Raw genomic sequence first — 14,934 nt, 5'->3', positions numbered from 1 at the left:
TATCTTCCTGGTTTCTCTTCTACCATGCTTTGGGATTGCCATCTATCTGACTACGAGTCTGGCAGGTCTGTGCTATCACCACAGCACACGTTACCCTTGCATGTGACTGATTTAGCTTCTACTCCTCATTTTCAAAATGCATTTTTCCATTTAGATATTTCCTGCTGCTATGCACAGTTCTGACAGTAAATGGAAAACAGAGCAGTTTTTAACAATAAGCTATTCTTACCTAAATACTTAAAAAATATAAAAGAATGGAAACAATATTGCTAAATTAAACTTACACTTTACAGTTGCATGAGGTATAACAACACAGGAAACATAAATTGACCAGCTAAGTAATCTGTTACTCCTGAATCAATTTCTTCTTGAAGATTTCCCTAAGAGGTTATCTAACATTGAAAAAAATGAAGGTAATCAAACACTACCAGCTGCACTTGAACCTTCCAACACAAAAATAATGATTTTGCTGTAACCTAAAATTAAACCAATTCATTTTAAAAATACGATACTTCAAGTGCAATAGAAGCTTGTACAGTTGCTAGAAGGACAAAGCCACTTGCCTTGGGGTTTCTGCAGAGGATGCATTTTGGCCAGTGGAGTTTTGGTTTTGGGCTTCCTTCCAGTTTGATGGAGACATTGTGCTGGGCTGATGTGCTGCAGTTCCCCACATGCTTCCAACACCGGATTTGAGTCAATGTGACATTTGATTTGAAAAGGAGAGCAAGGGCAACCTGAAGGAGGGAGGGGGAAACAAGTATTTATTTTGTTCTGTTAATCCTGAAGAAAAATTGTGCTACTTTTAGAAGCATATCAGTCATCTAATCTCCTGAGGAAAGGGAAGGGAGTAGGAGAAGGGTGAGCCATTCGCCTCCAAGCTATTACAACCAATGTGTCCAGCCTTAATGGTCATCTAGCTGATGATAATTAAATTGGCTGACTGATAAGACAGATGGAGTTTTGGTAATCAAATCTCCAATTAATTAATTACTTCTTTAGTAAGGACATCCAAAATAAAAGAGTAAACATAGAATATAAAAAACACTTCAAAAGGATTTCTCCAACCAAACAGAAACACAAGTGCCTCAGCATAGAATATCATGTTATTCAGGAACATACAACTAAGTTATGGTGAATTACAAATGTATCTGCATGGGGAGAATGGTATAATCACCATTCCTTCAGGATATGTAATAATTCAATCTGCATTTTAGTGCTATTGATTATTTCTTCTTTAATAAAATACATTCTTTCAAAAGGCTCTGATTTGGAAGATGCCATTAAGATGTAATGCAGTGGCAAAATAGAGAAAGAAGTGATTAATATGTTTGTTTGTGTTTTAATTTAACATTCTTGATTCATTTATGTGGGGAATGTGGAAATAAACCTATATATCCACTTTCACATAGTGGATGCTGCATTGTTTTATTTGGTTTGGGATTTTTTTGATTTGTGGCAAGCCTACAGCTTTACTAGTATGTCATAAGAAGGTAAAAAAAGAGTGTAAAAAGGACTGTGGTTTAAAACTGCTGCAATGGAGCACAGTAATGAATACGCTTCCAGCAGTATTGAGAAATGCAAAACATATCAAATGTACAAATCTGAATGCTAATTCATGAAAAAATGACAAACATTATTTCCATATTCCCATTTTAAAGCAGACTAGCTGAAATAACCTGCATCCTGTAGAAATAATTCATTTAAATGTGAAACACCAATGTTTGCCCTTCTGTGATGTGTTCAAGAACATGGCATTAGCTTCACAAATGCAACCTACTCTTGGCTAGATTTATATGAAGATCAAAAAAACTGAACTGACAAGCACCTCCAACCACATCAGCTAAATTATCCTGAGTTTATACTAATAGTATTAAATAAGGATGTGACCTTCTGAATAATACCTCTGAGCCATCCAACCAGCCTGGGGAGATGAGCTGAAGGCTTAAAACGCACAAACTCCCACAGAGATAGACATTTTTGGTTTTTTAACAGTACAGTCAATTTTGCTGACAAAAATCAAGTCACTTGACACAAGTGTATTTACTGATCTCTGCCACCCAAATATACAACCCTGTAACCCCTTGGTATGGCTGACAGTTGCTGCTGTTGAAGCTTCATTAGCATTTCTAGCACAAAATCTGCTTTTCAGCAGATTTGAGACCAGCTATTAAAATATCCTTCCAGCTGAAACCAGGAATTTATAAGTATTAGGCTTTATTCAACTATAATCTCACTTATCAGGGAAAGGGAGTGAAAATGCAAGTAGATTATTAGAACAGATTAATAGATTATTGCAAACACATCATCATAGGAAGAGCTTATGCAAATGCTTCAGCTCTGGGTATCAATATATCCCTCTGACAGCAACAGCAAGAGCAGTGCTGCAGCAGGATGACTTTTTAGGGGAAGGACCAAGACTTTCTCCTTATTAACAGTAGCTCAACACAGCAAGAAATTAAAATTGAGCTAAGGGAAAAGCTCTAATTCAAGAAAATGAAAAGGACAGAAAAGAGAGCTCAATGTTTCAGCAGGTATTCACCAGTGCCTGTGTCTGGAAGACAATCCAGGAATGCTGTATATTCCTAAAAATTACTTTAATGATCCAGTTCTTCAGCGAACAAATCTCTGTACCTCCAACAGGTACAGGAGAGTTCAGAAGTCACCTCTAACTATGCTATGTTGTTTGATCACAGAAGCACTGTCTCTGTCCTCGGGTTCCACAACCCAGGGATACCTTCAGCTGGGCATCTTAAGCTGAGCCCAGTTACTCTTATGCTGACTTGGGTTAAGGCAGTGGTTGCCCTAACATTTCCTGTTCCTCTTCAGCCAATGCCACAAAAAAGGGCTATATTGTTGGTACCATTTTGTAAAGTTTCAAAAGGAATTGAAGTCCAATTCTTTTATTTTTCCTACCGAGATTCACTGTTGGGAAAGCAGGAACAACGATCTTTCTTAGTGATAAAAATAAGAGCTTGTGCTCGCTTGCTTGCTTTCAAATGCATGGCACCACCAGACACCTCTTTTATCTCTGGAGTAAAAGCTCTTACAACCTGCTTACACTACTGAAAAGTAGAGCACTTTGATGCGTATTCGATGAATCCACATAGAAGTTTTTCTCTTCTACTGCATAAACTTATCAAACAATCAGGGCATGAAACCCTCCAAATGTACTCAATAAACACGTTCATCTTGCCCAAAACAAGCTCTGAACTTGGTGCCCAATGCTCAAGGACTTGTGGTCAGAGGCATCTGCAGAGTAAATACTTAGCAAAGCCTTATGCTACTTCCCATTAAACAAGACCTGATACTAATGAAAAAAAAAAAACAACAAACCAACCCCCCAAAAACCCCACAAAAAAACCCCAACCAAACACCAACCTAAAAAATAACCAACCAAAAAAACCACCAGCAAAACAAAACATCTAAAACCTCAGTATTTTTGCCTCATTGAACACATTGCATATCCAGGTTACTGTTGAAAATACACCACTGCTCACCTACTGCACACACCCAATCTACACATTTATTGATGCAAAGAATACGTGGGCACAGAGAAGAAAATAAAATTGGTAAGTAGTTGGAAAGTAGAGGAACTTGGAAAGCCACAAGTGCCTTAAACACCAAATGTAGTGTTGGCTCTAAATCAAGACAAATATGCATGGGTGAAGCCACAGAAGTGGCTTTCATTCTTTTTTATTCAGTTGAAGCCAGGATGGTTCTCTCTATTCATCTCTGATGTGGCCCCAAGGGGTGCTTTTTGCACACAAGACAAAAATCCACTTTCCTTACATTTGTTTTCAAGTGCTTTATTATTTGTGAGAGCAAGATTTACTGGATTATTTCACAGGGAATTCTCTGAAAGCAAAACCCACTGTCTGCTGGGCACACTCCAGGGTCACTCCCGTCTTCAAAAAGGGCAAGAAGGAGGACCCGGGTAACTATAGACCGGTTAGCCTCACCTCCATTCCTGGGAAAGTGATGGAACACCTTATCCTTGGTGCCATCTTAAGGCATATCAAGGATAAGAGGGTTATGAGGGGCAGTCAACATGGCTTCACCAAGGGGAAGTCATGCTTGACCAATCTCATAGCCTTTTATGAGGAAATAACACAGTGGATGGATGATGGCAGAGCGGTGGATGTGGTCTACCTTGACTTCAGCAAAGCGTTTGACACAGTCTCCCACAGCATCCTCACAGCTAAATTGAGGAAGTGTGGTCTGGATGATCGGGTAGTGAGGTGAACTGTGAACTGGCTGAAGGAGAGAAGCCAGAGAGTTGTAGTCTATGGGGCGGAGTCTAGTTGGAGGCCTGTATCTAGTGGAGTGCCTCAAGGGTCGGTACTGGGACCAGTATTATTTAATATATTCATCAATGATTTAGATGAGGGAATTGAGTGTACTATCAGCAAGTTTGCTGATGACACTAAGCTGGGAGGGGTGGCCGACACGCCAGAAGGCTGTGCTGCCATTCAGCGAGACCTGGACAGGCTGGAAGGTTGGGCAGGGAGTAACTTGATGAAATATAACAAGGGAAAGTGTAGAGTCCTGCATCTGGGCAGGAACAACCCCAGGTTCCAGTACAGGTTGGGGAACGACCTGTTAGAGAGCAGTGTAGGGGAGAGGGACCTGGGGGTCCTGGTGGACGACAGGGTGACCATGAGCCGACACTGTGCCCTTGTGGCCAAGAAGGCCGATGGCATCCTGGGGTGTATTAAAAGGGGTGTGGTTAGTAGGTCGAGAGAGGTCCTCCTTCCCCTCTACTCTGCCCTGGTGAGACCTCATCTGGAATATTGTGTCCAGTTCTGGGCCCCTCAGTTTAAGAAGGACAGGGACCTGCTGGAGAGAGTCCAGCACAGGGCAACTAAGATGACTAAGGGAGTGGAGCATCTCCCTTATGAGGAAAGACTGAGGGAGCTGGGTCTCTATAGTTTGGAGAAGAGGAGACTGAGAGGTGACCTTATTAGTGTATATAAATATATAAAGGGAGAGTGTCACAAGCACGGAGCCAGGCTCTTCTCAGTGGCAAACAATGATAGGACAAAGGGCAATGGGTACAAACTGGAACACAAGAGGTTCCACTTAAACTTGAGAAGAAACTTCTTCTCAGTGAGGGTGACAGAACACTGGAACAGGCTGCCCAGGGAGGTTGTGGGGTCTCCTTCTCTGGAGACATTCAAAAGCCGCCTGGACACGTTCCTGTGTAACCTTATCTAGGTGCTCCTGCTCCGGCAGGGGGATTGGACTAGATGATCTTTTGAGGTCCCTTCCAATCTCTAACATACTGTGATACTGTGAATGGAGGAGAGGGAAAACATAAAGAAGATCCAGGCATAGCCCACAGAGCCACCCCCAAATGTCTGTGGCTCTCCCAGGCACTTCCAGAGGTGGGAGGAGGTGATGGGACCCCCATCAACTGCCTTCCTTCACTCACCTGCTGGAACCAAGGTAGAAATCACCTTATCTTTGCTGACTGGTCCAGCGCTGGATTGTGAGAACCTTCCCTAGACCAGATTAGCCATAATTGCCATGGAAGCACTTGGATGTGCACTGGCATGGCCAAATTGATAAAAAGTGGTTATTTCTGTCCAAACCTTATAAAAAGCTAGTGCCAATAGACTGTTATTCCCAGAGACCCTGGCTGAGGCTCACTTCACATCTGATCCCTGGTTATCTGTGACAGCTCCAGACAGAAAGTCACCACCTGCGCAGACATGAACATGCCAGCACCTCCAAGCACACACAAGGGGCAGAGCTTTAACAGCCTGAGCAAGCGCTTCCAAAGATCTTACATTTTGCTGTGAAACTCACCTTTGTTAAGCGCAGTCCTTGTGTCTCTAATGTGTTTTAGCATATATACTTCATGACTTGTTTGTAATTCTACTCACATGAATAACACTGCTTACAATTTCTCTGTCCAAAACCAATCCAAGCAGAAAAAGGGAAAGACAGTGTTTTCCAGATATATTTTTTTTGCACTCTATTAATAAAATAGTATGTATTTAAGGCTCTAGTGGAAGGTGTCCCTGCCCATGGCAGGGGTTGGAACCATATGAGCTTTAAGGTCCCTTCCAACCCAAACCACTCTGAGAGTCCATGATATGTTTTTCTATTGGACTAAGATAAAACATAAGGATTTTGGGTGTTCCACTGAGTGTAACAGTAAAGAGACCTGCAGAACCCAAGATGCTGAATGTCAGGCTTTCTCTGGCTTTTTTGCCATGCACAAGCCAGATTCAGACCTTATGCCTGGCACCTAGGCCTCAGTTAGCAGCGTTCAAAAATAATCCCAGTTTAAAATAAAAAATACCTTCAAGGCCTATGACAGCAGCAAGAACCTGTAAAGTTAAGACAAGCTACTGGTATGGCACATCCTGTGTTTGCTGCTCTGACAGAAGGAGCTCTCACTCAGCTCTCTTTTAGAGGAAGAGAGTTCTGCAGTATTCTGCTGGCAAAGGAAGTAAGCCCATACTTCATCTGGCCAGCCCACCTCCTACCCCTCCCTGAGGTATGGAGAATGTGCAAGGAGTAAGGAGTAACAGGGAGGATAAATACTGGACCAACAGACAAAGGCTCTGAAGACTAGACATGCTGGAAAGACAATGATAAACAACACCTACTTGTGAAGTTTGCTTTCACCGAGAATTAGTATCGCTGGGGTATTTCTCCTTCCATCTAGAGTGATGGAGGGAAGGTTTAGATTGGATATTAGGAAGAATTTCTTCACTGAGAAGGTGCTCAGGCATTGGAACAGGCTGCCCAGGGAAGTCATCGCCACCCCTGCAAATCTACACACCCTGTAGACGAGGCCCTCAGTGCCTTGGGGTAGTGGTGGCCTCGGCAGTGCTGGGGAACGGTTGGACTGGATGAGCTTAAAGATCTTTCCAAAATAGTTGATTCTGTGTTTGTATGGATACGACTTTGAATGTCCGCTCAAGGGAGGTTTGTCCAGGGGCAATTCTCAAGCCCTCTGCCATGCCCAAACCTGGACCCCAGGAGAGGGGAGGCTCTGCCCAGGGCTTCCAGCTGCCCCACAGGCAGCGTGACCCTAAGCCATGGAGCCCCTGCTCCTCCTTAGGCAACTTTCCCTGCCATCTGGAGGGAAGAGAAAACACTGAGTGACCAACCAGTGGAAGGGCTTTCCTACTCCTGCCATCACTGCTATCACTCGCTGCTGTCATCCACAGTTCTGGGAGCTTCCAGTTTCCTAATTCTTTGGTGATTTACGCTCTCTGCTCCATCAGTGCTGCAGCTCCAACAGCTCCAAAAGGCTGTGTAATGTGACCCAGGTCCCATTCTAAGCATGGGAAGACATTAGAATTCTCTAAGCATCTGAAAGTGAAACTGGCTGTTGCATCCACAAATGCATCCAGTACTGCTTGTCTCCATTTCTAATGCTGTTCTGTAATATGCATCACACACATTAAAGGGATAAGCAATCATAACCGGTCTGATTAAAAACTTGCCTGCAGAAAAATGCACAAAGACAAATGGACTACAATCTGTGTAATGGTGAAAGATATTTTTGCAGCTAACAGGAATCTGGACAACTAAGCATGTTGACCAGATTTTAAAATAACAACAAACCCCTCAGCTCTTGACAGGTAGAGCTATTTCAAAAGCTGTTCCTTGCCTAACCATCTTAACAGCCATCTTATCAGGAATGTAGCTCTTCCCAAAGTCTGGCTATAAACCAAGCATACACCATGTACCTCTAATCTCTGTCAACAGGCTTCATTATGTCCAGCTCAAGCATTCCTGTCTTTTCAACTGAAACATCCACTTGAGAATTCCCTAATGCTGTCACTGACAGTGAAGTTCTCTCTTCATCTCTTCCTCCTTAGTAAAAGCCTTTCAGGAGGGAGAGCCTGTCCTTGCAGCAGAAACTTACTTTGGTAGAAAAGAAAGGGCTTCAAGGTCACAGCTGATGTCTGTATTCAAAAAAAAAAAAAACAAACTGCTAAGAGGAACTCTGACACAAAATAAAAGGTGCTGATTATGCCTTCCTTGTGCCAGCAGGAATCTGGTGAGTAGTATAATGCTCTGTCCTTCATGCTCAGGCTGTGCTGCACACAGCTGAGTAAGGCCATCTTTCAAGAAGCTGCAGCACTCATTATACTGTGGGGAAAACCAGCGCCCACAGCCTCACCTGCCATATACTGCAATGAAATTATCCCATGGAGCCAGCTCTAGCAATGGCACAAAGCTATCCTGCTTGTTACAGTTATAAACCACTCAACACTATTCCCAGTGGTCCAGGACCAAAAGCTCTGGAACCTGTTTTTCCTCATCTCTCCAATTCCATGATGCCCTGCACTGGACTAGTGCCTAACCCCCTCCTGCTGAGAAAAACAGAGACAAAGCCCTTCCCATCCTGCCACCAGGCATACAGGGTGCCCAGAGAAGCAGCCCATCCCTGGCAGTGCTCAAGGCCAGGTTGGACAGGGGTTGGAGCAGGCTGCTCCAGTGGAAGGTGTCCTTGCCCGTGGCAGGGGTTGGAGCTGGAGGAGCTTTAGAGTCCTTTCCGAGCAAATGAGTCTGTGGTCCCATACCCTTCTTTTCCCCCTTATGCTGCTTTATTAACTTCAGTGTTTTCCTCCAATCTACTTAAAAAACTCACCTCTCCCTCGTGCCCATGGTCTGTAACCCCCCTGAGGGGTGTAAAGCAGCACATGCTGGGGCTGTACACATGCCCTCCTATCAAACCCACCTCAATGACAGTGACAGTGTAACCATGTTACTTCACCTGATAACTATTTTTCTGTAATCCAAAATGTCAACTTCAATAAAAAAGAATGACAGCTTTAAGAAACAAGATAAAACCAGGAAAGCACTTATGTTCAAAAGCAAGTGAGAATCCAGCACAGACTGCAATTCTAGATCAAAAGAGAGATGTATTACTTACTTGTGTTTGAGCAGAGACCCCCACTTTTTTTCTCATTTGCTCAAGCTGTAAGACAACTAAAAATAAGGGTGACCAGCTCACGCTGCAGCTCTCATTTGGTGGCTTAAAATGCCATGCTCACAGGAACTGACCCCCCCATGCCACTTCCGACCATCAGTGCGGTTGGGTGACTCAAAGAACAGAAATGTGGCAAAGGCAGGCGGAGGAGCTTTACTGAGCACAAGTTGCAGGAGACTGCAGCGAGTCTGCAGAAAAACGTTCTCTAGTTTTATGTTTCACAAATGTCTGAAATGCAACATATAGGACGTGGATGGCTTGGAAGCTTGAATCTCTCTGAAGCAGAAGAAAAATGTGGATCTCTTTAAAAAGCTTTCTGCTTGGTTTAGTAGTATATGCAAGAACAGCCAGTAACAGCAGTAACATACCACAGAAAGAAAACAAACCGGAAAACGTCACTTCTCAGCACTCAAACTCTCAGGCTGCTTCCCAGCCCCTCTGGGGAATGAAGGGCCCGGTACAACCACATATAACGTCCCCAGAAGGGTTAGACTGGGTTATCTAAATAGCTTTCTGAAGGTAAAGGCACTAAGTCTCCTATGAAACACCCGCAGAAGTGACAATAAATGCAATTCAGGAGGCTGGTTAAAAGGTTTCCATCAGAAGGCCTGAAAACTTTCCACGCTTCCCTCCTCCTCCTGCTCTCCCAGCAGAATCCAACCATGGGAAACCATCGAGGAAGAAACAAAATGTAGAGTTCTCAATGGAAATGCTTCAGGTCAGGGCCAAGAGCCATTCCTGGGAAGCTGCAGGAGGGCAACTGGTCTGTGTCCTCACGAGAGGTCCACACAGCCTGCAAAGCACCCCAGTGTCCTGGGTTTAGCACTAGCAATCATTTTTTCTCTTTCATGGTAGCTAAACCCAGGACACCCAGGTTGTTTGGTCTGAGGAGGCCTGTGAGGAACCCGGTAAATTCAGTTTAACACACATACACCACCACAGAAGTATCTCCAGAAAGAAAAAAGAAATCTTTCACAGAAAGAACCAAATAGCTAAAATAAACAGATCTGTGCATATAAAGCACTAGGAGCAGCTTCCACAGGGCTGCAGTAGCAGGACTTGGGATCTTGAGATTTACTGTACTTTTATCCTGTTCTACTTTTAAATGCCTTCACTGAGGATGTTTCTTTAAACACACATTTCCATAGCATCCCAAGGGGCACTACTAAACATCACTGCCATAATATCTTCCATAAACTTACATCAAGACTTCACACCTTTAACTTGCTTTTAAAGCAAGTTCCTGCACGCTAATCCAAGGCTACACTTTACAGGCACCAGCACATACCTTATGCCGCTCATCATCTGATTCAGAACTTATGTACTCTCGAGAAACCAGTTTTCAGCTCTTTTTCTGTTCTCAAAACTAGACCAAAGCCCTGTCACACCAATGAGCAGTGCTCCTGGCAGTGAGCTCCCCACATACAGCGACACCGCACTCCCATGTGGGAAAGCAGCAAGTGGAGCTAGCTGCACAGCCTTCACTGAAATTAAGGGTATTTGTCTGAGCACTGACTACTTCACTGTTGCCTTTAGAGGGGAATGAGATCTCACTGTTCATTCAGGTGGAGACTGGACTGAGAGCAGCCCTGAGGAGGACTTGGGGGAGCTGAATTGCCAAGAAGCTCCCCGTGACCCTGCTTCAGTGTGCGCTTGAGCCCAGAACCCCCCCGTGTGCTGGGCTGCACCCCCAGAGTGTGAGCAGCAGCTCAGGGAGGGGATCCTGCCCCTCTGCTGTGCTCTGGGGAGACCCCCCCCTGCAGCCCTGATCCAGCTCTGGTGCAGCAGCACAAGAGGGACCTGGAGCTGCTGGAGCGAGGCCAGAGGAGGCCATGGAGATGCTGCGAGGGCTGGAGCAGCTCTGCTCTGGAGCCAGGCTGAGAGAGCTGGGCTGGGTCAGCCTGGAGAAGAGAAGGCTCCTGAAGGGGAGACCTTAGAGCAGCTCCAGTGCCTAAAGGGGCTGCAGGAAACCTGGAGAGGGGCTTGGGACAAGGGCCTGTAGGGACAGGCCAAGGGGAATGGCTTGAACCTGCCCGAGGGGAGACTGAGCTAAGCTCTTAGGCAGAAGCTCTTCCCTGTGAGGGTGCTGAGGCGCTGGCACAGGGTGCCCAGAGAAGCTGTGGCTGCCCCATCCCTGGCAGTGTTCAAGGCCAGGTTGGACACAGGGGCTTGGAGCAAGCTGCTCCAGTGGAAGGGGTCCCTGCCCGTGGCAGGGGTTGGAGCTGGATGAGCTTTAAGGGCCCTTCCAACTCAAACCAGTCTGGGATTCTGTGATTTATAACTCTTTCTAGTGTTTCTCTGTTTTTACACACTCATTTCAGCGCTGTGTCTGTATCTCTTATTACAATCTCTTTTTTATTGCCCCATCCAGAACAACATCTAACCCAGGTCTTGTGCAATGCCATTCAAACCCTTGTCTGCCTCTGGGACATTTCACACCTGATTGTGCAGCCAGGCATTACTCCACAGCTATTAGAAAGAATTCATCACAGAATTTTAATGATTATTTTAGTCTAATTTTATTTCACTTAAAGAATTAGCTTTTCCACAGACATACATTAGCCTTTTCCTCACAACAGTCAAGCATACTCCTTGTCCCACTCAACGCTGCCTGGACAGGGTACTACAGCACAGTTCTCATTTTCTATCCTGCATGTAAATTAACAAACCTCACTCCCCAGGCCCATTTGTCCAGCAAGAACTGTTAGTTGAACACAGAAGGCAGGACTGCATCTTTCAGCATGAGCTCTCTTGCCTCCCAGGACTGCTGGGTGTAGTTTGGTCACCAGTGTTTCTCCCTTAGGTAGGGGTTAGCTGGCAAACTGCTATTAAAAATGGGCTCTAGAATTTATTTTTAAGTATCTGCTCTAAATTTGTAAGTATGTATGTGTATAAAATTTGTATACGTTTATACAATATAAAACAATCAGGAGAGGATCTCTGAGCCATGGAAATGATGAGCTTCACATCTAAGTATGTATTAGAGCACAACAGATGTGTAAACCAAATTCCTTTATACTTACTATGTGACAAGGTAAAGAAAAGACAAGCATGTCTTAGAAACCCTGCTGCTAGAAAGTCATTGCACACAACCTCACACTTGGGCACGGGGAAAAAAAACCCAGACAATAAACCTGAGCAGCACTTGCTTCTTGTTTTAGGCTTTTCATGGTGCTCTGACTACAGCTGGCCACCACACCACCCACAGCAACACAAAACAAGGATTCTCGAAAGATCCTTCAGATATTCCACTTTCCCACCAGAGTAGGGATGACAGCATTTGCTGAGGTGTGATCAACTCCGCTTGCTGCCAACAGAGAAAATTCAAACTACTTTTCCAGGGGAAAGAGGCAGAATCTAGCATTAACTGCATGGAAGGTCATTTTCCCTAGCCAAAAAAGTGTTTATTATTATTTTCTAGCAGGCTGCCAAGCCAATTGTCACCAGATACAAGGCAAAAGGAAAAGAACAGCAGATGAAAGGGGGGTAGGACCAGCTCCCAACCCCGGTGATGCCAAAGGGGCTACAGAAGCAGAAGTAGCAACCAGAAAAACCATACTGAGAACAGAACGAAAATACACTCACTTAAATGGAAAACGAGAAAGAAACCAAACACCACATAATGCACTCTCCACCAGAATAACACCACGCACACTAAAGCTCAAAACAGGAACATTTTCTTTTTTTGCATGAAACAGGATATGTTGCTGCAGCCAACAGTCACTTACCCGTGTCTCCTCAGGTTATGAGTGACACTAAAAAAGCTGTTCCTTTTAAAGCAAACCAACTCCTCTATACTATCCACATGGACCCTGAGGTCAGGACGGGCTGCACTGCACAGCCCCTAAAAGCCCTTCAGTGGCTTCTAAGTGAATTTAATTCAAACTTTGCTGGAGTTTGGGTGGGGGTTGATGAACTTTATGTTTGTTTGGGGGGCTTTTTCTTTAAGTAGTCATGTGCTCCCTGTTCCTGCTCTCCGAGGTATGATAATGAACTACAGTCAATGACCTGACTGATGCCACTGTTAAAATCTATACTTTGCCACATATCCAAGTGGCAATCCTCAAGCTCCTTCTTTCATTTTGTGACAAACCTGAACCAAAGTAATTCTTTTTTTTTTTGTTTGTTTGGTTTTTTGTTTGTTTGTTTGTTTTTGTTTTGGGTTGGTTTTTTTTTGTTTTGCTTATATTCTGTACCCCTCCAGACAATGTCAGTCTGCCCTTAGCAGTTATTTCCACAGCGACTGACACAGGTGCTCACCAGCAACCTTTGCAGTATAGCAGCATTTCTATCACATCTCAGAACTTGGACACATCTTACTAGATCTGGTGCCAAACGTTGGCAATATAATTTAAAGCCTCCAGTGACATTCATAGGCAGTGGGCAAAGGAAACATTTCCAGTTTCAAAAAAAATATGCTTAATGTCTCATTCTAGTGCTGGAGACTGTTCAGGGGTAAGTAAATCCTTGAATTTAGCTATAGTTTTCTTAGCATTTACATGCAGCCTGCCTCCCATGTAGGCACAGAGTAAACATTGAGGGATACTGAAATCAAGTCTCCATAACTGGAAGGCAGAGTTATGAACTTTCAAGATTTAACAAACTAAAAGGGACAAGCTATGAAGAACTCATTTATTTATTTTTTTCTGGAGGAAGCGTTTAGATGATTTCTCCCCCTGAAATGGCACCATTGAATTACTCTAGCCTAAAATAATAAGCACAGTAACTTTCCATGACACCAGGATCAAAGGTAACGGAAAAAAACTCCAACCCTGAGACTCCACCATCTAGTAAGGAAAGCAGGTTATATGTACAAACACTGTGGCATAAAGCGTGACAAAGCAAAGGAGAAGCAGCCTGGGGCAGATGTCAGCCAGTGCGACACTGTGGGTGATGAGAACCCTGCTCACGGCACACACCAGGAGATCTGGCCATCAAATGGGGCTGCCAAATGATGTTCCTCTACAACAGAAAGGTGGGCGGGAAGAGAAGAGCAGCCAGGCTCATCTCCGTGGTGCACACAGGTCTTATTTTGCCATTCTGAAGTGCAAAGTAACTTGCTGAACTTCAGATTTCAGACTTAATTCCTGCGGTAGGCAAGGCCGCTACCAGAAGTCCAGCTGAAGTTTTTGCAGGTGCCTAATTTAGCAGATGGAGGGAGAGCTGGATGTTCATTCATATATTTCATTACCTTTATAATGAGACCCAGCTTTCAGTAACTCATCAACATTGGTTTGCTTCCATTTTCTCTTTGGCAGAAAGATTCACTGAAGATGCAAGACAATAAACCCTCATTTATTCCTGATTTCTTACTACAAAAAAATTTAGTGGTATTATATAGTATTGGGCAGACAACAGAGGACACTGACTCACAGGCTGAGTCTCTCATACCACCACCGCAGGGTCCTGCAGCAGAGCACCAGTGTTTCAACTTACCTTTCCCTCCCTGTTCCTCTCCACAGTTCAAACTGGCCTCTCATCCCATCCTTTTCTGGTTACTAATTCAGTTTAACTCTGGTCTCTGGATTCAGCCTGAATGTTTCCTGCACAACACTGAGATGCTCACCTAGGGACTACCTCTAGTCCCCCCAGAAAGGAACACCCCACACAAAACTGTCCTTGATTCCTATACAGTGTCCTCAGATAGAAGCTGAAAGCTCACTGAGAGCAAAGTGCAGTATGTGGCTGCAAAGCATAGTTTTTCACCACGGATTTCCCAAGTTAAAGCCACCATTCGTTTATCTGACAACCTCAGAGCCCTCACTGATGCCTGCAGCATGGCCTCTCCTCTGAGAAGAGGCACACGCTGGACCCCTGCTGACAGGAAGCAGGCAGAACCGCCATTCAGTGGTCCTGAGATTTCCCCTTAGATGAGCAGAGTTTGTTTGGGTCTTGGTCTTTATCTCTTGACAGGTAACAGGTTTTTCATTATGATGAAAGTGTCCTGATTTATAATTACAATGATTATGCAAATC

General features: G+C 44.3%; 1 protein-coding gene across 9 annotated transcripts in view; it reads right to left on the bottom strand.

The window, feature by feature from the left end:
- The window catches only part of FGD3 (FYVE, RhoGEF and PH domain containing 3), a 129,619-nt gene that overhangs the window by 56,749 nt on the left and 57,936 nt on the right, over window positions 1-14,934 (bottom strand). For 8 of the 9 annotated variants that reach the window (XM_061357778.1, XM_061357777.1, XM_061357783.1 and 5 more), the window contains exon 2: window positions 564-734. In XM_061357778.1, coding sequence (XP_061213762.1) covers window positions 564-734 — 171 coding nt within the window. Of the gene's footprint in view, window positions 1-563; window positions 735-8,902; window positions 9,024-14,934 lie in introns of those variants that run through there. The other variant, XM_061357782.1, reaches the window with a different exon arrangement.

The sequence above is a fragment of the Neopsephotus bourkii genome, unplaced genomic scaffold, assembly GCF_033783945.1.
Source record: "Neopsephotus bourkii isolate Nb327-2 ecotype Australia unplaced genomic scaffold, CSIRO-AGI_Nbou_v1 NB_923, whole genome shotgun sequence".
NCBI lineage: Eukaryota > Metazoa > Chordata > Aves > Psittaciformes > Psittacidae > Neopsephotus > Neopsephotus bourkii.
This window is presented reverse-complemented; position numbering and strand designations above follow the sequence as displayed.